The sequence below is a fragment of the Dromiciops gliroides genome, chromosome 1 (genome assembly GCF_019393635.1).
Source record: "Dromiciops gliroides isolate mDroGli1 chromosome 1, mDroGli1.pri, whole genome shotgun sequence".
NCBI classification, from domain to species: Eukaryota; Metazoa; Chordata; class Mammalia; order Microbiotheria; family Microbiotheriidae; genus Dromiciops; species Dromiciops gliroides.
The window spans coordinates 242,313,860-242,339,586 of NC_057861.1; the positions used below are offsets into that span (position 1 = coordinate 242,313,860).

The 25,727-nt window shown below is 39.7% G+C and overlaps 1 protein-coding gene across 1 annotated transcript in view; it reads right to left on the reverse strand.

The window, feature by feature from the left end:
* The window catches only part of CHST9 (carbohydrate sulfotransferase 9), a 361,943-nt gene that overhangs the window by 26,910 nt on the left and 309,306 nt on the right, over positions 1 to 25,727 (reverse strand). Inside the window, exon 4 of the mRNA XM_043976762.1 lies at positions 5,466 to 5,503. Within this exon, the coding sequence (XP_043832697.1) occupies positions 5,466 to 5,503 (38 nt within the window). The remainder of the gene's footprint in view (positions 1 to 5,465; positions 5,504 to 25,727) is intronic.

Here is a 25,727-nt window from a genome sequence, read left to right on the forward strand (position 1 = left end):
GGATGATCATGCCTGAGCCCATTGGTATCTGTGTGGAGAATGGATTTGGAGAGGGGAGAGACATGAGGTGGGGGCCCCCATTAGAAGGCAATTGTAGTAGTCTAGGTAAGAGGAAATAAAGGACTGAACTGGTTTGGTGGCTCAGTGGAGAGCAGGGGATGAATATGTGAGATGTTGTGAAGACAGAAATCACAAGGTCTGACAACTGATTGGATATGTGAGGTGGAGGAGAGTGAGGTGCCGAGGTTGACCCAGGTTATAAGCCTGGATGACTGGAAAGATGATCTCTCCAGAAATAGGAAAGTTTAGAAGAGGACTATATTCTGGGGACAAGATAATATAATAACCTACTCATGCCTGCTCCTCTGGTACTACTTATTATTCCCCACCAAATAACTAAAAATATAGGTGGGGTGTCTTAAGGCAGAGATTATTGCAGAAGAGTGCATGCTGTAGTCATGAGGTAATTGCAGGGGGAGATAGATGACAGGGTAGTCATAAGGATTTATGCCTGTGCAGTTTCTCTGGGCTGGATTAATTTATAACTTCCTTGAGGAGTCCATGCCTTGTGCAGCTCCCGAAGGCCAGCAGCAGGGAGGAGGAACAGAAACAGTAGTCCTCCTCAATAAACTCCCCATTTCCTCTAGGGTAAAATATAAACTCTATGTTTGATCTTTAAAACACTTAACATCCTGGTCCCACCTTACCTGTCCAGGCTTATTATATTTTACTTCCTTTTACAAACTTTATAGACCAGGCAACCTGGCTTCCTTGCTATTCCTCACATAGTGTTTTGCACTGGCTCTCCTGAATGTCTGGTATGCATGACCTATTCACCTTGGATTTTTGCAACCTCCTGGTTTCCTTGAAAATTCAGCTTAAGTATACCACCTTTCCTGGTCCAGTCCTCCCCAGCTGTCAGTGACTTCCCCCAAAGGTTATCTTATAATTAAAAAAAATGTTTTATATGTACCTGTGTACAGTTAGATTGTTAATGAATCAACAAGTAGATACAAAGAAAGGCAAAAACACTGTCCCTGCCCTTAAGGGCATACTAATTGAGGAGACATGTAAATAATTATATAAATACAATATACACATACACGAACACATATATATTTATACATGCACATACATACATACACAGAGCAGATGGAAAGTCACCTTGGAGGGAAGGAACCTGGTGGAGGGGAAGAGTGTTGGGGACCAGGAAAGGCCCCCATAGAAGGTGGGATTTGAACTGAGTGTAGAGGGAACTAAGAGGTAGAAGTGAGGAGGGAAATCATTCCAGACATGGAGGGAAATACCCAAAGGTATGGAACCAGGAAATGGAGGGGTGTGGTCTAGGAATGGCATGTAGGTAAGTATAGCTAGAGAGTAAGTATGAGAAGGGGAGTAAATGTAAGAAGAATGGAAAGGTAGAAAAGTACCAGGTTGAGAAGGGCTTTAAATGTCAAATAGAGAAAATAACATTTGATCCTATGATAGAGAAGTAATAGGGTAGATTTCCAGGGTGGAGCCAAGATGGCAGAGGAAAGGCAGTAAGCTCTTGGAACTCATGGACATGATCACTCCACAAAACCTCCAAATAATGCCACAGGTCAATTCCTGGAACAGCAGAACCCACAAAGAAAAGGCTGAGATCATTTTCCAGCCAAAGACGGCTTAGAAGGTAGGCAGGAGGGGGCTGCTGTGCCAGGGTGGGAGTGGAGCCCAACCCCATGGTCACGCTACCACAGATCTAGTCCCAGGCAGGCCTCTCCAGAGAAAAAGACCCCTGGAGCCTCTGAATCAGCTGTAGCGCCAGCGTCTTCTGGAACTAAGCTCATGGTCTGGTGAGAGGGCTAAGCAGTTGGCTAGGGGGTGATTACAGGGGTCTCTGCTGGCACTGAGGTAGAACTTCGATGTTTCACTCCTGCTGGGAACCAGGAAGTAGGCTTGAGTGGCAGTGGTCCAAGTGGGGGAGGGGTGCAGGCTCATTGGAGCTTACAGCCACAGCACACAAAGTTTTGCTGCCTGGTTAATTAGCAGGTTGGCCTGGGGTTATCTATGGACCTGAGAACAGGTCAGGCAAGTGAAGAACCTGCCCCTCCTTAAATCATACCACCTGGGACCCCTTGAAACTTGGGACAGTGCAGCCTGGAAACAGTGCCCCACCTTAAGAAGGAGTTAAAAGTCAAGTAAAAGACAGGCAAGATGAACAGACAGAGAAAGATGCAGACCATAGAAAGTTTCTTTAGTGACAAGATCAAGGTACACCCTCAGAAGAAGATAGCAACATCAGGGCTCCTACATCCAAAGTTTCCAAGAAAAATATGAATTGGTCTCAAGCCATAGAAACACTCAAAAAGGACTTTGAAGATAAAGTAAAAGAGGTAGAGGAAAAAATGGAAAGAGAAATGAGAGTGATGCAGGAGGGTCATGAAAAAAGTCAACAGCTTGAAAGGCCAAATTGGCCAAATGGAAAAGGAAGTACAAAAGCTCTTTGAAGAAAATCATTGCTTAAAAATTAGGATAGAGCAAATAGAAGCTAATGATTTTATGAGAAATCGAGACACAATAAAGCAAATCCAAATGAATAAAAAAATAGAGGGCAAGGTGAATTATCACCTAGAAAATAAACTGACCTGGAAAATAGATCCAGGAGAGATAATCTGAAAATTATTGGACTACCTGAGAAGTAATAGGGAGCCTCTGGAGTTTATTGAGCAAAGGGAGGAGATAGATCTGCATCTTAGGAAATTCAACTTAGCTGCTAAGTGGAGTACAGGTTAGTGTGAGGAAAGACAGGGAGAGCCTGAACTAGAGTGGTGGCTATGGAGATAAAGGGACCCATACAAGAGATGTGAAATGATAAGATTTGACAACAGATTTGATATAATGGGTAAATGAGAATGGTTTGGAAGATGGTGAAGTCCTTGACAGTTTGGGAGGGGAGAGAGTTTGGAGGTAAAGTTAATGAGTTCTGTTTTGGACATTTTGAATGCAACATACCTATGGGACACTCAGGTTGAGATGACCAAAAAACAGTATGGAATGTAGGATTATAGTTCATGAGAGAGACTAAGGGGTGGGGATAGACAGGTCTGATGCATAAAGAAGAGAAATAAGTTCATGGGAGTTGTTGATATCAACAAGTGAGATAGTAAGAGAGGGAGACAAAAAAGGGCCCAGGACAGAGCCCTGAGTTTTAGGGTATGAATTACTTCACTTTATTCATTCATTGTATTTTCTCTTTAAGATTAGCAGGTTAGTGATGAAAGGTAAAAAAAAAATGTGCTTTTGTGTAAAGAAAAAAATAATGAAAGTGGTAAATGATGTAAAGTATTGACTTTTTCCTAGGTGAATAGTTTGGTTCCTAAAAGGACAAGGAAAGAAACTTTGGTTTAATAAATAACCGCTTAAGTCTATGTGTAAAGAAACCTGGTTTTCAAATAAGCTGTAACAAATGGGACAGAGAATAAACTGTGTAATAAATAAAAAGGCTTAAATTGTATTGCATAGAATGTAGGGGATATTCCTTTTGTATGTGAACAATTTTATGTTTTAAAGGGGTAGGTTTATTTATTAATAACTGCTAAAGTTCAAGTATAAAGAAAAAGTTGCAAGATACAAAAACTGTTAGAGTGGCCCTATTTGAAGCCTATGGGAAGTTAGGTGGCTCAGTGGTTAGAGTACTGGACCTGCAATCAGGAAGACTAATCTTCCTGATTTCAGATATGGCCTCAGATGCTTACTAGCTGTGGGACTCTGGGCAAGTCACTTAGCCCTGTTTTTCTCAGTTTCCTCATCTGTAAAATGATCTGGAGAAGGAAATGACAAACTACTCCAGTATCTTTGCCTGGAAAATGGGGTCACAAAGAGTCAGACACAACTGGAAAATAACTAAACAGAAACAAAAATTTGAAGACTATAGGATGGTTGGAGTTACATTGTCTCTCAACTCATTTGCATGTAACTTTTAAGGCTTATAAGGGTAAAAACCTCCCCCCAAAAAAAAAAAGATCATGTAACTGGAGACTACTGAGCCATTAAATAAGGATTTCTGATAGCATGGAGAGATTTTGTTAAGCTTTTAACCTCCTAAGTAAAAGATGAGTGAGTGCCAGGAGGCTGTGATTTAAGTCATTGCAGGTATTGAAGAAAGGAACTAATGAAAATTGAAGACTGAAGAAACAGCATGAGGTAAAAAGACTAGCTCTAGAGGAGCTGTGTGAAAAAAGGGGTAGCCAAAACAGTCGGCAGATAGAGGCCTTCTACTACAAGGGTCTCAATTGTTTGGAAAGAGAGTCAACCACTCATAAGCCTGAGAGAGCATGTCTCAAGTTTATGTGGCTATTATGATAAGTTAACTATGAATATATTTGCTTTGACGTTAGTACCTGTGATGTAATTATTATTCTTTTTGCCTTATTGCTAAGTAAATGGTTATGTTTAAGTTCCAAAAGTGTCATCATTATGAAGTTAGTTTTGTGTAAATGGAAGTATACTGGTCGAGGCTAAAGCACTTAAGTGGGGAGAGTGTATACCCTCTAAACAGGGTTAACTTAGGAGCCTGAGAGAGTTTGAGTGTAACTATGTGTTGGTTGCCCTTCTGTGGGAACCAGCGCGTGCCAATTTGAGGGCAGGTTGGGGTGAGCAAGTCAACACAAGAGTGTTAAGCGGTAGTCAATGTCAGAAGGTGTGAAGTACTACATTGCGGGTTGAGATACTTCATGTGAGCACCACATCTGAATCCCCAGTGGCTAACACAGAACCTGGCACATAGTAGGTTATAATAAATGCTTATTGATTGATTTCTACACTGAATTCCGTGCAACATTGAAATCACAGGTCCCCATTAAAAAAAATCTCTGAAAGTTTGTGCTGGTCAAGTGGGGAATAGAATATATTTAAAGACTTTGAGAAAGGCAGTAATATGAGGTAAAATCTTAGTTCTTACCACCAAGAGCTGGATCTTGGGAAAATCACAGAGAAGAGTTGAGCTTGTTAGGGGAAAATGCCATAGAAGTATCCATTTGCAGCTTTGGTTCTATCACTGGAGTTTAATGGTATGACTGTGGTAGGCAGCTAGGTGGTACAACGGATAGACCACTGACCCTGGATTCAGGAAGACCTGAATTCAAATCTGGCCTCAGACATTTGACACTTACTAGCTGTGTGACCTTGGGCACATCACTTAACCCTCATTGCCCTGCCCCCCCCCCCCAAATGATATGACTTTGGGAATGTTTGGACTCCAGAATTCCATTTCTTTGACAGAAGATGTTTCTTTTCTCCACTTATTTCTTTGGACAACAGTAAGAAAGAATGGGAAGAGAACAGGAATGGTAGGCATGGCCACCAGTGGTGACTTCTCATCACTCAAAAGCTCCAAATGCAAATGTTTTTCACTTTCACAAATACCAGCTTTTTCGAATCTGAAGCAAAAGTTCCATATTAGAGTAAGAACACAAAATACATACCTGGTTAATGATCTGTTGCTGGAGTTTCTCTCTAGATACTGAAAAGGAAAAAGAGAAAAGGAAAATGAATGCATTGTTAAAATGGGCAAACCAGTTAAGCGAGGCATGCACCTTACAGCATTCATATTCTCTGTCTCAGAGAAAGGCAATGTAAGATAGTGGATAGAGAGCAGGCCCTGTAGTCAAGAAGACCTGTGTTAAAAGTCTTCTGGTGTATACTGACTATATGACCCTGGACAAGTCAAGTCACCTGAACTCTGAGAAAATAAAATAGAAATTCAACAAAGGTAATAATAAGGAAATGAACCAAAGCTTTTGGGGAAACAAGAAAGGGAAATGTCAAAAGGACTTAGAAGTCTGAATGACAGTAAAAGGTATCCAGGAAATCCAAACCAAACCAAAAAGAAATGCTTCAAGGTAGAGCAGTGGCTTCATGCAAACGGCTAGATTATATATTCCATGAGGACAGAAGATGGATTTTACCTAAACTTAGTCTCTGCTGAAGTTCCTACCACAAATCAATATATAACAATGTTGGTTGAAGTGATTTGTTGAATGAAATTAAGGGCTTGAAAAATAGGCCTTGAAGGAGAAGAGGAGAAACTATAATCCTAATGGTTTATTTTCTTCCTTAGTTAGAAAGGTGATAGGGAAATGTTCATGACACCATCAGGCATAGAGGCATTAAGTACAAGACTTAATGGCTTTAAGGGGGCGGCTAGGTGGCACAGCGGATAAAGCACCAGCCCTGGATTCAGGAGGACCTGAGTTCAAATGCAGCCTCAGACACTTGACACTTCTAGCTGTGTGACCCTAGGCAAGTCACTTAACCCTCATCAACCCACAAAAACAAAAACAAAAACAACAACAACATCAACCAAACCAAACCAAAACTTAATGGCTTTAGCCATTGAATTTCAGTGAATCTATAGGACCAGATGGCATTCAGTGAAACAGTAAAGGACATTAAAGTATAAACCCTCTGGGCTGCCCAATTACAGGTTCGTTTTATCTTAAAACAGACATGGTAAAAAGGAATTAGAAGGCAGCTAGGTAGTGCAGTGAATAAGGCAGCAGCCCTGGATTCACGAGAACCCGAGTTCAAATGTGGATTCAGACACTTGACACTTACTAGCTGTGTGACCCTGGGCAAGTCACTTAACCCTCATTTTCCCCCTCCCCCCCAAAAAAAAAAGGAGTTAGAAAGGGTTCAATGTCCTATGCATCTCTGATAGGAAGAAATCAAATTCTTACTAATTATACAAATGTAAATACATAAATATAGGTATATATGGGCACTAGGTGGTACAGTGGATAGAGTACTGTACCAGGCTTGGAGTCAGGAAGACATGAGTCCAAAGCCAATATCAGACATCTACTAGCTGTGTGACCCTGGGCGAGTCACTTAATCTCTGTCTGCCTTAGTTTCCACATCTATAAAATGGAGATAATAATAGCACCTACCTCCTAGGGTTGTTGGGAGGGTCAGATGAAATAATAATTGTAGAGGCCTTAGCACAGTGACTGGTATATAGTAAGCAATGCATAAATGTTTTTTTTTTAATTTTTATATTTTATATGTCAAATGCCTTACTTCTAAGCTTGGAAAATCTGGGCCCAAGTCCCATCACTGACATGTCACATACTGGATGTGTGACCCTAGAACAGTTCGAACAGTTCAATTCTCTAGGCAACTCTCTAAGATTATCAATTGCAGAGAAGGTGCCAACCTGCAATGGTAGAGGGAATTTCCTCATTTGGGAGTCCCAGTGGTGTCAAACTCAAATATAAACAGGGCCACTAAATTTAAAGATCCCAGCAGGTTTAGAAAACCAAGTTTTAATATAATCTGTTAACATTCTGTTGTATTTTTATTTATTTTGTTAAATGTTTCTTAATTACATTTTTATTTGCTTCAGCCTGCACTTGAGAATGTTTCTGACAAATTTAACACCTCTGCCCTACACCAATGAAATCCCAGGTTCAGTCCCAAATCTATAGTAAAATAGCAAAGAAGAAAAGAAAAAATAGAAACAACAGCACATCCAAATGATCATGTAATTATTGCGGTGACCTTAAATTGATTTTTCAAAAACCTTAAATTGGTATCCCTCACTAAAGGCAGGTCATTAAAGAAAAAAGGCATGAACCTAGTCTCTGATATTTTATACTCACTTATTCATTCCAATAACCAAAAGTGTTGAGTTCCTACCCTGTGATTGTTACTATTCTAGAAGGTATGGAGGAATATAGAAATATATCATTCACGATACCACACACACATCTAATTGTCTAAGCAAGACTAGCCAACCTAAAACAATTAGCAATACTAAATATCAGTGCAGATTTTAAAGTGCTAAGTGGCATGGTTCAGATAATATGCAAAATGGTATCTTGCTTGGGATTTTGGAGTAGTCAGGGGAAGGGGTTGAGAAGACAGGATAAATGGGCAGGATTTAGAAAAACAGAAAAAGGAGATGAAGACAGCCCAGACTGAGGAACAGCATAGAAACAAAGGATGGAGATAGGAATGACCGGGGTACCTTGAGGAGATTGGTCTGACCAGAGTACATAGTTTGTTTTGGGTAGTGACTGGAAATAAGTTGAATAGAAACTGTAGGTAAAAACTAGTGTGGGTGGGACAGCTTGGGTGATAGAGAACTGGACCTGGAGTCAGGAGCACTTGGGTTCAAATCTGGACTCAGAAACTTATTGTGTGACCCTGGACAAGTCTCTTAAACCTATTTGCCTCAAAAAAAAAAAAAAGATTAGAGTGGGCCTTCAATATTAGATAGGAGAACTTAGGCTTGATATATATATTCTAGAGTAGAGGAATGATATGATGAAAGTTCTCTTTAGGATGATTGGTCTGGTGACTTTGTAAAGAATGACAGGAAGGAAAATGTCTTGATTATAGAGCCACCTGGTAGGAGGTTTTTGCAATAATACAAGTGAGGAGAAGAGAGTATGTAAAGGAGTTGTGTGAGTGAATTGCCAAGATCTGGTGATATTGAAAATAAGAAATAAAGAAAGGATGATTTAAAATGACACTATGATTTTCAGGTTTGTAATCTGGGATAATGATGGTTCTGGTAACAGGAGTCAAGATACCAGTAAGAGTGTAGGAAGTAATGATTTGTGTTTTTAATATGCTGAGCTTTAGGTGATACTGATATATTTTAGAAGAAATGTATCCTTCAAGCAGTTGGAAACATGAGAATAGAATACAGGGTAGGAGACACACACACAAATGTGAAAATCATTATTCAATTAACTCTGAGCATATAGGGGAGCAGAGGGCAGTTAGGTGGCCCAGTGGATAGAGCACTGGGCCTATAGCCTGGAAGACCTGAGTTCAAATCTAACCTCAGACACATACTCACTGTATGATCCTGGGCAAGTCACTAAACTCTGTTTGCCTCAGTTTCCTTATCTGTAAAATGAGCTGGAGGAGTAAATGACAAACCACTCCAGTATCTTTGCCAAAAAAACCTCAAATGGAGTCATGAAGAACTGGACAAGAATGAAAAATGACTAAATGACAATAGGAGAGCAGAAGCATAGACTTTTCACAATTCAGATGCCCCAAGAACCATGTATAAATGGATTCAGGAAGACATTATATGTTTTATTTTGCAGTAATTTTACCTAGGAACATTTTACATGATTAATGCAAAGATTCATTCATATTCCTATGTCTGAGCACATACTGACCTATGGTGTTACATGGCCACTGGCCAGGTTCTTCATGGCAGCCAAAAATAGGCTTTGTGGCTAGAGGAAGATGGCTAAAATCCTCTTAGTGGGTAATTCACACATAGAGAATTAAAAACATTTTAAAGATTCCAGTAATATATTAGTTGCCAAATCAAAAGGAGAATGAAATGCAGGTTCTGCTAAGAGCTCCAGACTTTGCTACTAATTTGTATGCCTCTCAGCATGCTGTAGTGGGAAGGTAGATGGGAAGGAAGATAGGATATTTGAGTTCTAGACTTTAATACTACTGGTTGGGCCCCCTTGGTCGAGTCACCACCTCTTATGGCCTCAGTTTCCTCATTTGAAAACAATAGCTAATAATAGCTAGCTTTTATATAGCACCTAATATGTGCTAGATGAAGACTGTGTGAAGTACTTTACATATATTTTCTCACCTGATCATAACAGCAATTATGGGGGCTTTATTATATGCTTTTATTATTTCTAATTTAAGGTGAGGAAACTGAAGCACACAGAAGTTCAAGGTCACATAACTAATAAATGTCTGAAGCTAGATTTGAACTCAGGTCTTCCTGATTCCAGGTCTAGTGCTCCACTGGGCCACCTAACTGCCTGGGGTGGGGGTCTGACATTCTATGTTGCTGTTATTTGTCCTTTGTTCACGAAGAGGACCATGACACCAGGAAGGTGACATCGGGATTTGAAATGAATTGAGGGAGGGCTGTGCAAAGTTACCAACTTCATTCTCTACTCTCTCTCCTCCAGAGCCATCTGGGTCCAGGGGCAAGACACACACACACACACACACACACACACACACACACATCAGGACAACTGGAGATTGCCCCTGATGTTTGTCCTTTTTTTTAAACGACAATTGGGTTTTAGTAATTTGCCCAGTGTCACACAGCTAGTAAGTGTCTGAGGTGATATCTGAACTCAGGTCCTCTTGACTCCAGAGCCAGTTCTCTATCCACCTAGCTGCCCCTGACATTCTGTGACTTGATTCCTAAAGTGCTCCAAATCAGATGCACGAAGTAGTGAAGAACAAAAAATATCTGAACCCAGAGTTTACCATCAATAATACAATAAATTTAGATAAACCTCTAAAATAATGAGTGATTGACATTAATTATTAATCAGGTGTAGAAAGAACATCATTTCTGAATAAGACATTGCCTTGCTCAGAGAGACACTGACTGGACTGGAGAGGTTCAAAACCACTGTAGATTGGAAACTAAAACTTTCCTCCCGGGAGGCTATATTCTATTTTTCTGCCTTCCTCTCTTAGCCATTAAGACACTGGGCTGTGATGAACACAATGGGCTGTTCATCTGCTCCAGGAGAGCAATTCTGTGTTTTTAATCAATACTTGTGTGTTGTGGGTATAACTCTTGAAGAGGCACTTCAATAAGGCTAGAAGATATTAACCTGGGAGCTTGTAAAAATATGCTGTCTCCTTCAGTTACCAGTGGCAGTGAACTCACCCCATACTTTTAGAAAATACCAAGGGCACTGCCCTCATCACAGCCGGCACTGTGAGATTTAATTCAACTTTATGAAACGTTCCAGGAGTCATCAATGAAACACAGTAAGCCCCATTTTCCCCTTGGCCAGGGGTGGGGGTGGGAAGGATTGGGAATGAGCTGGGTGTGAAGTTATGTGATGAGGTCCTAGACACATTCTGAGGTGCCCTAGTGACCAGAGAAGTTGGATACACTTTTACTGTGCTTGGAAACAACATTATTCATGCATTTCCAAGACTGGGTAGCTGAAAAAGGGAGCTTAGCCTGAGCTACAAAGCTGTGGTAACTGTATAGGTGAAGTGTTTTGCAAATTTGAAATGTTGTATAAATGCCAATCATCATGCTTGTAAGTAAGGGGCCTTTGGGGCATGTCTTAGAGACACTCTGAGGTAATAATGTCCAAGGATCTATGGTTCTTTGGGCCACCACAAAGAAAGCAAGTGAATACTCTTACCTCGCAGATAAAGCTCTCTTTTCTAGGTAATGAAAGCAGGTGAAGTGGGGCTATTTAAATACTCTTTTCTCTAGGAATGTTGGGAAATCAGAAGAAGGTTTGAAGGAAGATTCTGTTACCTGACCTATACATATAGAAAGGGACAATGCTGATTTCTTCTGGACTTTAAGGGGGAGAAATCCCCTCATTATTTTTGTTCAAAATATTTTATGGTGTTTGTGGGGTGGGGGATATGTGGGTTACCTTCTAATATTTACACTCATTGCATTTCATTTTGGAGGAATTTCCCTCCACATTTTTTATTCTATGAAGCAGAAGGAAGGATTAAACCTGACTATTTTAATAGCTGATTAGTAGAAACCGTTAGCTGGTTAAAAAGAATACAATTGAATAGTGTGAGAATCCATATTCCATTAGTATTCCTAAAACAGAATGCTCTTCATGTCACTCCCCTGCTCAAGAACATTCAGTGATTCCCTATTTTCTCTAGGATTAAATAAAACACCTGTGCCTTAGGACTTAAAACTCTTCACAAATTGATTCAATCTATATTTGGAGGCTTATTTTATAATAATCCCCCTCTGTAGCAGCCAAACATTTGACTTTCTATTCCCCAAATTTGATATTCCATCACCTTCCTCCATGCCATTGCAAAGCTATCCTTTATCCCTGGAAAGTACTCCATCCTCCTTTCAGCACCTCTTAGAATACTCCAAACTTTAGAATACTCTTCTTGGATAGTCTCTCCTCTCTGGGTTTTCATCTTGCTGCTGCAGCTCTCTCTCTCAGTTTTTCTCTTACTTGTCTGATTGTTCTTTCTCATTATCTTTGGCTACATCATTATCTGCTTCTTGCCCCTTAATTGTAAATGTACTCCAACGCTCACTCCTGGAACTTTTCCTTTTTCTTTGCACTATATTTCTTGGTGACCTTATAATATCCAATGGGTTTAACTACTTTCTCTACTCATATGACTCTTAGATCTATATATCCAACCCTGGTGTCTCTCCTGAGCTCCAGTTTCATATCACTTAATGGACATTTTGAACCAGATATCCCATAGGTACCTCAAACTCTGCATATCCCAAACAGAACTCATTCCATCACTGCCATCCCACATTTTCAGATCTTAAACGGTTATTTACTCAACAATAAGGCAAAAGGAATAGCAACATCACAAATATTGCATTTGCTTTAATATTTTAAACTTTTGGAGTTATTATTATTCCACATTCATAATTCAGCAATTGCCAAATCTGACCCTAGCAGTGCTCTCTCAAAGTAACTTTCCAGAAATGGGAATATACTTAAAGAAACCCCTGAGGAGCTACATGAATGGGGAGAATCAGTGTGGTGACAATTGCTCAGGACTGTGCCATTGTAAACTTTGGTGTTCCCTTTCTGTCTCAGTGACTGCTCATAAAATTTCCTTAAGCTTCTGTTTTGAATAGGTGCTCCTCCTGCTAGGCTGAGCTGATCCCTGAGGTGCTCAACTAACTCCATACTGGGCATGGTCTCAGTCAAACCGGGTGCTCCACTGAGTTTTTTTCTCTGATTCTCTGGTTAGCTAGACTTAATCTTTAACAGCAATTGTCAAATTCATTATTTTTACACCTTCAAACTCAGCTGTTACCGTTCTCAAATTTGTCCTTTCTCCCTGCTCACTTCTCGAGTCCAGGCTCTGGACGACCTATGTGAATGATGCTGTCTTAGTTTATGATTGGCAATCCAATTTTCATCCATCAATAATCAGAAAAATTACATTTGTCCCAAATTCATACAACAGTTCTGGTGTTAATATTTTTCCAGTATATAATAGCTTGTCACATTCACAACTCAGTAATTGACTAATCAGACACAACCTCTCTCAGCTGTCTCTTGGAGTAACTTTCTCTCAGAGAACTGAGTGGGCTTAACTCATCCACAAACTTAAAGGGGCAGCATGTTATACGTGGAATGTCCTCCTCTCACTGCTGACTCTTAGATGGCTGGCTTCCCACAAAGCTCAGCTCATGTAACATCTCCTATAATGGGCTTTTATTGATTCCACTCTCCACTAGGTCTTCTACCAGGAAATCACCTCCTATTTACTTGGTAAATGGGGGCAATTAGGAGGTGCAGTGCATAGAGTGCCAGGCCTGGTGTCCAGAAGACTCATCTTTCTGAGTTCAAATCTCACCTATAGATACTTACTAGCTGTGTGATCCTGGGCAAGTTCCTTACCTTATTTGCCTCAGTTTACTCCTCTGTCAAATGAGCTGGAGAAGGAAAGGGCAAACCACTCCAGTATCTTTTCCAAGAAAACCCCAAATGGGGTCATGAAGAGTCAGACACAATTAAAATGAGTCAACAATAAACTTGGTAAATTTTTTTTGTATTTATCTTTATGCATACATTTTGTTGACCCCAGTAGAATACAAACTCATTGAGAACAAGGACTTTTCCACTTTTGTCTTTGTATTCCTAATGCCAAGCCCAGAGTGGGCACCTAATAAATGCTTGCCTATTGATTAAACACCTTAGTGTTCTTCAGAGCTCAGCTTTTGTGCTACCCCCTGGTCCCCCAAGTCCTCCCTCTCCTCAAATATTCAGTACTCAAATGCATCAATAATCTTCTACATTGTTCCCTCCAGTGATAAATATCACCCATCCGTATCTGTCTATCCTTTTTGAATCTTGTCCATGTCCTACTATAGTGGAAAGTGTCTGAGGACCTGAGTTCAAGTCTTACTTCTTGTGTTTACTCTCTGTGTGACCTTGGGCAAACCTCAGTTTCCTCACCTCTAGAAGGAAGAAGTTTGGATAGTGTAATATTATATACATATCAATATATATGTGTATATATATAATATATATATAAAGTTTGAGTATGAGTTATATTTTGAAGAACTCTCACTGTTTAATTTGATCATTGACAATGCTATGCTAAGGATTAGTAAAAATCTAGCAGTTCAAAAGCTTGAGAAGTGAGTCCAGAGACAACCAGAGTCCAGACCAGAGTCCAGTCTTTCCTGATGACCACTTGAAGAAGACAAGATCTCAAAGGCTTTAAATGAACAGTTTCGTTTTGTTGTTTTTTTTTCCTTCTGTTATTATATACACCATTTGTAACATGTATTCTCTGCAGAGGCCCTCCCTCTGCAGGCCAGTGTCAAAAGTGCTGGTTCATGAGGGACTGCCCCTCTGAACAAACTTTCCTTTCTCCCTTTTCTATATTGTTATTAACATATTGTTTGTTAGCATAGGGTATTATATTCTGTTATTTTTGGCTGTTTCATCAAGCAAACCACACGTGTTTTTTCAAAGAAACAAAGGGGGGGGGATGTGGTAAAAATTATTTGTGGCAAAAAATTATTGGAGTTTTAGGTGACTCATTTGGGAGGGGCCACACCTGGCCCACTGTGAATTTATGTATGCTACTGAGGTCAGAAGTAGAACTCTCCATAGGCAGTTTTTAAGGACCTCCCCTTTTGGGGAGGAGAGATTGAACACTCTCTGAGGGGAGGAGAGCCTCTTCCAGAACACTCTCGTGCTCACCCACTGGCTCCTTGGTCTTCTCGGTGATGTGAGAAAGTTAGCAGACTTTCCAGGTATGGTGAGTTAAGAGAATTTAATCTGTATTTCTTTTTACTATTTCCTCATCTTTGATTTTTATTAATTTCACCTTTGTTGTTTAATTAATTCCCAAGTAATAACATCTGATCCTTTTATGGAAAAGAAGCTGTATTTCTTATTGGCCTGGGAGAAATATCTAAAAGGGCAGTTCAGAGGTGAGGGAGCTTTGAACCTAAAGGTCCCTCATTATTTCTGGGACCCTGATATTTCAGTGAGTCACCCAATTAATGCTCCGTATATTAAATTTCAGACCCCACAATAGGTTGCCTGCAAGGTCTGTTCCAGGCCTAAAGTTATGGACCTATGAATTTCCCATGAGTTCACCATCTGTGCATCACTCCAGTTTCCAGGATCCTTCCTTGATTTCTCCTGGTATCAGAAACTACCAGTGAAGTCCTCAAACTGTCCAGCTGTCATTCCTCATTCTGACTTCCTGACCAGCTCATCTTCTCCTTTTATTTATTTCTCTGATAACATCTTTTACTATTGGTCTTTGATGTTCTGTTTCACAGCCTGTTCACACTTTCCACGAGCCTTTCCATGACCATCTGTGAGATATTAATTTTCATTTTTTTTCATAAATTACTGTGATGCATATTTTATTGCCACATAAAATCATTAGTAGGATACTATATATATATATATATATATATTTAACTTATCATATTTGTCTACTGGACTGTAAGCTCCTTGAGGACAGGCAATGGATAGATTGGAGTCTTGAATTAAAATATGGCCTTTGACACTTAATCACCATGCCATGCTGGACTAGTCATATAACCTCTCTGTGTCTCAGTTTCCTTATCTGTAAAATGGGGGTAATAATGGCCCCTACTTCCTAGAATTGTAATGAGAATTAAATGAGATATTTGTAAATCATTTCACAAACCTTAAAAAGCTGTACACACATATACACATACAATGTCAGCTAGGGTGATAATGATAATGATGATGATGTATCCCCAGTGCCTTTCACATAGCAGATGCTTAATAAATGATTTTTTGGATTGGATTAGAGGACTTACTTTCTTCAAGGGCTCTGTCTAGTCACAGTGTTATTGGTTCAAATATTTCACTCTCTGTGGAACCTGTTCTAATTCCTTTGGCCCACATTTATTTTCATACTTTCTGACTTTCCAGAACTCCTGTTGCAAAGGTCCCGGTATTGTGTGTGTGTGTGTGTGTGTGTGTGTGTGTGTGTGCATGCACGTGTGGACTAAGGACCTATTCTATTCTTCATTTGCAATCTTGTGGTTGACCAGAATTGGAAGAGAGGGAGAAAAGGGGAGTGAGGCAATGACTCCTCTTCCCTTGGTGGTGATTATGTCTATTCTTTTTATGGTACATAGAAAGTAATTGTCTTATCATAAAGCTGTAGTGATTGGTTTCTGGAAGATCACTCCCCTAAGGGTACTTGAATGATGAGTCATCAAAGAAAGCCTAGGGAAGAGTATGGCTCCATTAAGTAGAGAAAAACTTAATTTTTTTCATTGAGTTCATGACCTGCCAATCATCTCTGTTATGTAAATAAATGGGGAGTTGGAGGGATCGTTTATCTCAGGCCCAGGACAGAATCTGAGCAGGCCAAGGAAGCCTATAGAGTGTGAGTGCAGTGGCCTGGGGCCAGAAGAGTCCTAGATCTAGAAATAAGAGTAGAAATTAGGTTTTTAGAGGGTGTGAGAATCCTTTCAGAATGTGGAAATGGTAAGAATCCAAATCTACTCTGATCTAGGAGTCTGAGCACTTTGATTTAGCATCTCCCCACTGACTGTTGAAGATGAGAGAATATGAGATTGAGAGAAGAGGAAAAGAAAGACAGTTCTGGAGGGGGCAATAGTCATCCTAATTGATTGCTATACTTAACTTAGGGTGGAAATTTGTGCTTCATAAGCCTGTCTGCTTTTATAGTCCTGTGTTAATTTTGTTTCTCATAATTTCTTAATAAAGCTTCCAAAAGAGGGGCTTCATATTATGTATTCCATGACAAGAGTCTGTAGAAGGAAATGGGAGTGTTCAGACTGGGGTACATCATAGATGTTGTCAAATTCTGAACTTCTGTCATGTAGAAGATGGTTGGGACTTACTATGACTGGGGCCCAAGGACAATTAGAAACAATGGGTAGCAGGGGCAGCTAGGTGGCACAGTGGATAGAGCACTGGCCCTGGAGTCAGGAGGACCTGAGTTCAAATCTGGCCTCAGACACTTAACACTTAATAGCTGTGTGACCCTGGGCAAGTCACTTAACCCCAATTGCCTCACAAAAAAAAGAAAGAAAGAAAAAGAAAAAGAAACAATGGGTAGAAGTTATAGGGAGGTATTTCTCTGCAACATAGTGAAAGACATGATTATTAATAACTAATTGCTAATAAGGGGAGAGATGCAAGGTGTTTTCCTTTTCTATTTCCTCATTCAAAGCTCAGGCCTTCAAGGACATTTCTGACTTTGTGCAAAGGATTTTCCCTACCCACACCATCTTATCTAGGTGGAATTATTTTTTTAATCATAAAAGTATTTTATTATTTTTCAGTTACATGTAGAGATAGGTTTCAACATTTGTTTTCATAAGATTTTTAACTCCAAATTTTTCTCCCTCCCTCCTTTCCCTCCCCCTCCCCAAGACTGAAAGTACTCTGATATAGGTTATATATCTGCAAACACATTAAACATATTTCTGCATTAGTCATGCTGTGAAAAAATAAAAAACAAAAACAAAAAAGCAAAAACAAAAGTAGAAACAGTATGGTTCAATCTGCATTCAGAATTCTCAGTTCTTTTTTTCTGGATGTGGAGAACATTTTCCAGCATGAGTTCTTCGAAATTGTCTTGGATCATAGTATTGCTGAGAACGGCTAAGTCTATCACAGTTGATCATCACACAATGTTGCTGTTACTATATCCAATGTTCTCCTGTTTCTGCTCACTTCACTCAGCATCAGTCCTCTAGGTGGAATTCTTACCCACTATTGTTCATTGTTCACAGACCGGGTGGAGAATAGGCCCTTTTATATGGATTGCCCTAGGTGGGAGTGGTCTGGGTTGAGATGAGTCTCTTTGTCCAAGAGTGACATCATCAGAATCAGGTCTCCCACTCTCTCATTTGAATAAGCCCACCTCTCATTATAATATTTATTCTCTCATTAATTTTTAACTAATCAAAGTTGATTTCTGCCTGTCTGGAACACCCACTCTTCCAAGGATATTTAAACATTGGCTGTTCTCCAGGGGGTGTCTTTAGTTTCTAAGAGTTACCAAACTTGATTTATTGATTATTTGCTAGTCATAAATAATAATGTGATTATTAATTACTGAGAAACTATATCCAAGAGACATAAAAAGTCCAAGGACTTTTCATTCCCATCAACAGACAAATGTTTCAACACTGCCCCAACCAACATTGTTTTATAATAATATTGTCAATACTTAAAAGCAAATTCTACCTTAAATTCTACCCACTCTAATGCCATTCTCAATTCAAAGGGACCCCTTCTATTTTTTTTAATAAGTGGAGAGTAGTGATGCCACCTAATCACAAAGCTTGGCAGATAGCACCAGCGGATCGCCCAATGAATGAGTGGATGAGTAAATGAATAAATAAAAAAGTCTGTATCAAGCACTTCTTGTATGCAAAGCACCATGATAAATGCTGTGATACTAATATAAATGTAAGATAGTCCCTGCTTTCCAGGAGCTCACATTCTGATGGGAGATAAAGCACCCTACAGAAGGCTTTAGCTTCAAATTAGAAAGAAAGGGCCCATGGTCCTTATGGTTAGTAAGAAATTTCTTTGCAGGGATTCAGTAGTTGTGGCCACTGAGGCAGCAGGGGCTTTAGCACCTACACAAGCAGTTGCCAGGTAGAAACTCTGCAAGGGTTGATTACCTGGGTAATGGCCGTGGAGGCTGAGATGGAAGTAAGGCCAGTGGTTTGGGGGACATTACCATTCCTTAGACCTTTGGGCTCAAGGTCCTGAGCTTAGGACCTATCAGGGTCTGAGGAGAGATGGTAATAGAGGCGGTAGTTTGATTTTCTTGGCACATGCCTCCTTCTGTCTCTCCCTCAGAGTCCTTCAGGTAAGCTGGTGTCGTTTTTCTGCACCTTCATGTATATGCAGCTTCTAGTCTCATAGGGCAGGCTAGATGGAGAATGATCACCCAAGCACTGATAGTCGCATCCTTTTCCTTTTGAGAGTAGATTTGAATACAGAGCTGAGGCTAGCCAAGAGGGATCAAGGAGATAGGAAAAGGCTGCTAGGATCGAGCATAGATATTACCTAACTCTCCCTTCTCCTGCCCAAGGGTCTGTCACAGAAACAGAATGGTACATGTGTGTCCCCTCATTTATCCTCCTAAGTGAGATACCCTTAGATTTCTGAAGCTAGGACAAGGGAAAAGATACTTTCTGAGGAGGGCTTTGAGAGGAGGCATCATGGATTTAGAATTAATTGATTAGAGATCATGTAGTCAAATTTCATGTTAAAGATGAGGAAACCTGGCCCAGAGAGGTTACTTGTCTTGTTTCACAAAATTAATAAAATGGAGAGACAGTGGGAGGGGCAGTCCACTGAATTTAGAGTTAGAGAACCAGCACTGAAATCCTACGTCTGTCCCTTACTAGCCGTGGGATGCTAGGCAAGTGGCTTAACTGATGTGAGCCTCGCTTCCCTCGTCTGGAAAATGAGAAAGTTGATCTAGATTGCTTCTAAGGTCCTTTTTTCATTTTAATCTAAGAGTTTATAACTAGACGAGCCAAGATTTGAACCCATCTTCTGATTCTAATGAGATGCTAAATCTCCAGTATGCCATGATTGTAAAGATAATACAGTTTCCAGTTACTATATCTAGTTTTTATAGTCTGAATTTTGGCCATTCAGGAATGTATTTCCAATTTATTAAATTGTCCTCATGAAATTAACTGCTTCCAGTATCATTGTTTCATCTAACATTATCTTTTCACAGAACCAATTAACTGCATTAGATGGGGTAGGCCTGTATAAGGAATTGCCTAAGCAGTGGAGTTGGATATAACCTTTAACTCTGCCAGAAAATACTAAGTTGCAAATGGCAGTAAGACGGTCTTTCATACTCTTTTTGTAGACTCCCTCCACCCTCAACGTTTAGTGTGGAATTAGGTGTTCTAGTAGCTACTCAATAATTTGTTGTTGAACCAAAAGGCCAGTCAGACAGGCTATTGATGTCAGGGAGATTCAACTCAGGTGTCAGGAACTCAGTCATGGGATGTCAAATTCCTATGAACCTGAATCTTGTAAACCACTCCCTTAGAAAAGTGGGGCAGGGAGCAGCTAGGTGGTGCAGTGGATAAAGCACCGACCCTGGATTCAGGAGGACCTGAGTTCAAATCCGTTCTCAGACACTTGCCACTTACTAGCTGTGTGACCCTGGGCAAGTCACTTAACCCTCATTTCCCTGCAAAAAAGAAAAAAAAAAGTGGGGTAGCGGGTAGAAACATGGTCACACCAACGTGAGACAGGAATATAGATATCCGGTTACTGACTTATAAAGGTTAGAGAACCTAGCAGCAAACTGTCTTAATACTCAATCAGTGAGGGACTGGCCCAAGGTTCCTTCTTGTCCCCTTTTGCCTCAGGACAGAATTAATCTCAGTGTGTGAAGTAGGGCTGAACCTATAGGAGGTATTTAAATGATCTTAGGTGCAAATCTTGGGGAGGGGGGTGATGAAAGAGGAGAGAGCCAGGCAGACCATTAGAATATGTAAACGTAAGAAAAATTATCATCTTTCCTATTTATTAAAATGTTAATCTTTCTATAAGGAAAAAATTAAAAAATAATTTTTGACTTTGGGCTATTTTATATGAATACCTCATAGGATAAATTCTATCTCTCCCCCCCCCCACTCGTAGAGGGTCTTCCTTTTAGGGAGATGTAAATGTTTTCTGTAGCTTGGAGAAGAAAAAGGAAACCCCATTTAGGGAAGACATAAGCCATTCTGATGTTTATTGAAATCATCTTTGAAAAAAAAAGAGGAATGAAACTTAAGGGCCAATTTTTAACTGCATCAGGCTTTGCTAATAAAAGATGAAGGAGTATGTGGCTTAACATCTTCTAATTATTTTCCTAGCATCTTCTATAGACAACCCTTGAAATCTCTGGTTGGATCAACACTAGATTGCTCAAAGGTTTGTGGACTTTGCATACTGATTCTTTCCTGTTTCCAAGTACATTTGCTTTTAGGCTATTTTTATTCACTTTAAAGGAATTTTAATAACTTTCTGTTGACAGCATGGACAGCTGGTCTTGAGAATTAAAGAAAATTCACTTGCTGACTGAGGAAGGAAGTGACATCAATGAGTTTCTAAAGTCAGCCCAAGGGGAGAAAGTGGCTTGTGAGAGAGTAGCCTCTCATTTCACTGTATTTATCGAGTGATGCCTTGAGATGCAAATTGCTCTATCAATCAAACCTACGGTGTTTCCCTCAAATAAACAGAGAGGAAAGTTTAGAGAGACTAAAGTACAAACTGTACAAGCAGTGTCCTGTAATATTGAAAGGGGAAAAAAAAGGAATGAGAGGTTTGGGAGCCTGGGGCTAAGCAAAGTAGAGAACTCTGGATTCACTTGGACTCTGCTACTGCCTTATTATTTGTCTTTTTCCCTGTACCCAAGTCACAGTTTTGTCATCAGTAAAATGATCATAATGTAAAAATGTGACATGAGTGTGGCTGGCCCCTGGGAAGATTGTGAAGATCCTTTACAGTTTTAAGTGGTATAGATGTGTATCTGCCACACTTGCCCCCCCCCCCCCCAAAGAACTATCAGTGTCCCATGGGGTCCAGTGTCTAGAAGCAGGTATTTTCACTTGTCATACAAAAGTACTATCTTTCTCCTTTGATATTTTCCTAAACTTATATTAATCACTTATGATTCATTTCAGAAAGATGCCAAACTCCAAATATGGGTCTTAAATGGTGATGAAAATAATAATAGATGTCATTTATTCCCATATTGTTATTCTGCAAAAGTTTCTTGGGAGATGACACTTTTCTTGTTTCAATATTCCTCAGGCATATCTACTTGAGAGGGGTGGGAGGAAAAAAGGATTGACATTCATTTTGTAGTGTAGGAATAAAAACACCCAGAGGTTGGATGATTTGATACAATTTGGACACCTTGACTTTATCAGCTCCAAATAATAAGAAGTTAACTTAGGCCAAATGGTCAGTTCATTTGGGGCTGCTTCTTTGCCCCTGCTGTTAACACAAGTACTTTGAAAAAGTCAATCAATCAATAATCATTTATTAAGTGCCCTCTATGTGCCAGGCATTGTACAATCTACCAGGCACCATTGTGGTGGTGGGAAGGAGAGAAAAATGTTTATCCATTTAAAAAAGGGGAAAAATCAATTACAGAAATAGAGGATAGAATTGGAACTTAGTTCACGTGAAAAAGACTGGTGGGTTTTGGTAGACTGCAAGAACAATATGGGGCATCTTGGTGGCATAGCGGATAGAGTGTTGGGTCTGGAGTCAGAAAGACCTGAATTCAAATCTGGCCTCAGACACTTACTAGCTGTATGACCCTGGGCAAATCACTTAACCTTGTTTGCTTCAGTTTCCTCATCTTTAAAATGTGCTGGAGAAGGAAAGGGCAAACTGTTCCAGTATTTTTGCTAAGAAAACCTCCAATGAGGTCATGAAGAATCAACATGACTGAAATGACTGAATGACAAGAACAACACGTGCCAATAGTCAAGCATGAAAACATGGCCAACAAAAAAGTTAATGGGATCTTAGTCTGTACTAAGAATTGGGTTCAGTTCAACAATAGGAAGGAACATGTACAGATGAGGGGCTATGTTGGTGACTAAATTCAAAACTCTTACAATATAATAAGATTGGTTGAAGGAATGGGAGATATTTATCCTAGAGAGGAGAAAATAGTGGAGGGAATTATAATAATCTTCAAGTATCTGAAAGACCGGCATGTCGAGAATTGTTTTGTTGTAATTTAGTTGTTTTTCAGTCATACCCAACTCTTTGTGACCCCTTTTCAGGGGGTTTTCTTGGCAAAGATACTGAAGTGGTTTGTCATTTCCTTCTCCAGCTCATTTTACAGATGAGGAAACTGAGGCAAACAGGGTTAAATGACTTGTCCAGGGTCACACAGCTAGTAAGTATCAGAGGCCAAATTTGAACTCAGGAAGATGAGTCTTCCTGACTCCAGGCCTAGGTTTCTATCCACTGTGGCACCTAGCTGCTTGTCTCCAGAAGAAGTAGGTGCAGTGCATGGAATTTAATATCTTGTAACAGAATTGCAGGATATTATGGCTACAAGAGACCTCATATATCATATAGTGCCTTCTAGCACAATTCTTTGTTTTTTGGCAATTGCGGTTAAGTGACTTGCCCAGGGTCACACAGCTAGTAAGTGTTAAGTGTCTGAGGCCAGATTTGAACTTAGGTCCTTCTGACTCCAGGGCCGGTGTTCTATCCACTGCATCACCTAGCTGCCCTTGCACCACCTAGCTTCCCAACCCTTTGATTTTTATACATAAGAAAACTAAGGCTTAGAAAGGCTGAGGGTGTACTCTGGGGAAATTTCATCTCCTCATGATCTCAGTTACAGGTTGCTTCCTACATAGAATCACAGATCCAGAGTTAGAAGGGAACTTAAAATTCCCTCTAGACCAGAGGTGTCAAACACATAGCCCACGCTACTCCAGAATGAGAAGGAATCAGGTAAAAATGTAATTAGAAATATTTAACAAAGTAAAAAGACAGTAGAACATAGGTCATGTTGATATGTGGTTTTCTAAATCAATATACAACCCCTAGGGATCCTTACACAGTATTTAGTGCCCCTCTTTTCAATTTGAATTTGACATCACTGCTCTCCTTGGACTTGGGTTCAGATCCTATCTTTTATTTAATTTTTTTTTTTTTGCCAGACAATGAGGGTTAAGTGACTTGCCTAGGGTCACACAGCTAGTAAGTGTCAAGTGTCTGAGGCCGTATTTGAACTCAGGTCCTCCTGAGTCCAGGGCTGGTGCTTTATCCACTGCGCCACCTAGCTGCCCCCAGATTCTATCTTGATAACTTATATATTGTAGGACATAGACCAAATAACTTTACCTCTCCTGTCCTCCTTTTTATCCTCTGTAAAATAAGGGGTTGGACTGAATGAGCTCTAAGGCCCTGTGCAGCTCTGAGTGTTAGTTAGTATCCTACTGTATTGTATGTGGTTTGCAAAGAGGAGCTTTTTTTCCACTAAGCAGGAAGCGACTTCTGTCATTTTATATTTTTCATATTGGGCAAATGAGTGAATTCCATTTTGGGTTTTATCTGCTATCTTGAAAAAAATCTATGCCCTCTAGTCAAATTTAGTTGTTGATATGAATGCAATAACTTGAACAAATTACTTAAGTTTATGAAGTCCAAGGCATTTTAATACATTAATAGTTAAGTCGTTTTCTGTTTATAAGTCTCCCATTGAACTACTTCTTTTTTCCTGGATGAAGCAAAAGCATAAAGCCCTCTTATTCGGTATAAGTGAAGGGTAAAAATCCTATTTTTAAAATGTGAGTGAGGGTTACTAAAATATGACAAGGATGTCTCTGATTACCCATCTCTTCCTCCTCCTCCTTCCCTTCTCTCTATCCCAACAAAGTATGGATTAGGAATTTCAGAGGTAGTTTTGAACCACCCATGACCATCTCTTCCAGCTAGAAAATGCTTCTTGCTCAAGTGGGATTCAAATTCTCTGCTCACAGAAGTTTGTAGCAAGAAATACTAACTCTATGGATAGGGAGTCATAATAACTTGATGATCTTCTGCTCCAGAGATGGATGCCCAATGACTTTGGAAAGACTCTTTCCTGTGTCACCATCATAATTTGATATGTTGCTATTCCAGAAAGCAAAGGGAGAATGCCACTTTTCAGTTTTAAAGGCCACCTAAGGCTTCTGTTATCCAGAGCACGATTTTTATTGGATCTGGAACCATTGCCGTTGGGCATTTTAAGCAGGAAATGACTATACAGAATTAAACGGGCAGTCCTCATCCTAAATAATGCAGACATTTCACTGTTGAAAGAAAAGATGGGTAACATGCTTTGAATTAGCAATTTAGGTGGCTTTGTAGAGAGTTTAACTGGAGATAGGGAACAGCAGGAATCCACAAATCTGGAAAATTAGGCTACAAATTATGGAAATGCCTGAGGAAAGATGCAGAACTTGGCACTAGGATCCCAAAGATTTGCACACATTGCTGGCTATGACATTGCTGTCATGGTTGGAGGTTTTTAAGGCATGTCCTAAAGAGGGATTTCAGTTTGTTCTTTGTATTTTGTTTTTATGTCTTGCTATTACCACCACATGATTTTTTTTTTTTGGAGGGGGAAAGGAGCAGGTTTAGTTGGCAAAGCCATTTAGTTTGGTATAACTTTGGGTATGAAAAACTAAGAATATCCAGGATACACTACTTCACACTTACCAGTATTCATATAAGGAAGTATAATTGTATATGCTTGAATGAATGAATAAAAAAAGGAATTATTAAGTACTTACTATTTGCCAGGCACTATACTAAAAACTAGAGATACAAAAAAAATAAAAGATAGTCTCTGCCATAAAGGACATGGTGGGGATTGCATACATCAGACAGTATGGTAGGAAGATGACCTGAGAACAGCATGGTGGGTACATGGCTAGCTACATATAATGGACTTTCACCCATCAGGATCACATGGTTCTAGGATGGAAGCTAAAGCACTGGGTTGAAGGTGAAGTATGAAGTGTAGCATTTTGAAGGATATTTATAATATGTTATTCAATTATATATATATATATATACACATATATATGGAATTTTCTTTAGAAAAATAATTATTTATTTTAACATTCATTAAACATTTTTTTGAGAGGAAAGGCTATAATTTTTGGAGTTCCCCACAATCCATCCACATATCTGCACAAAATG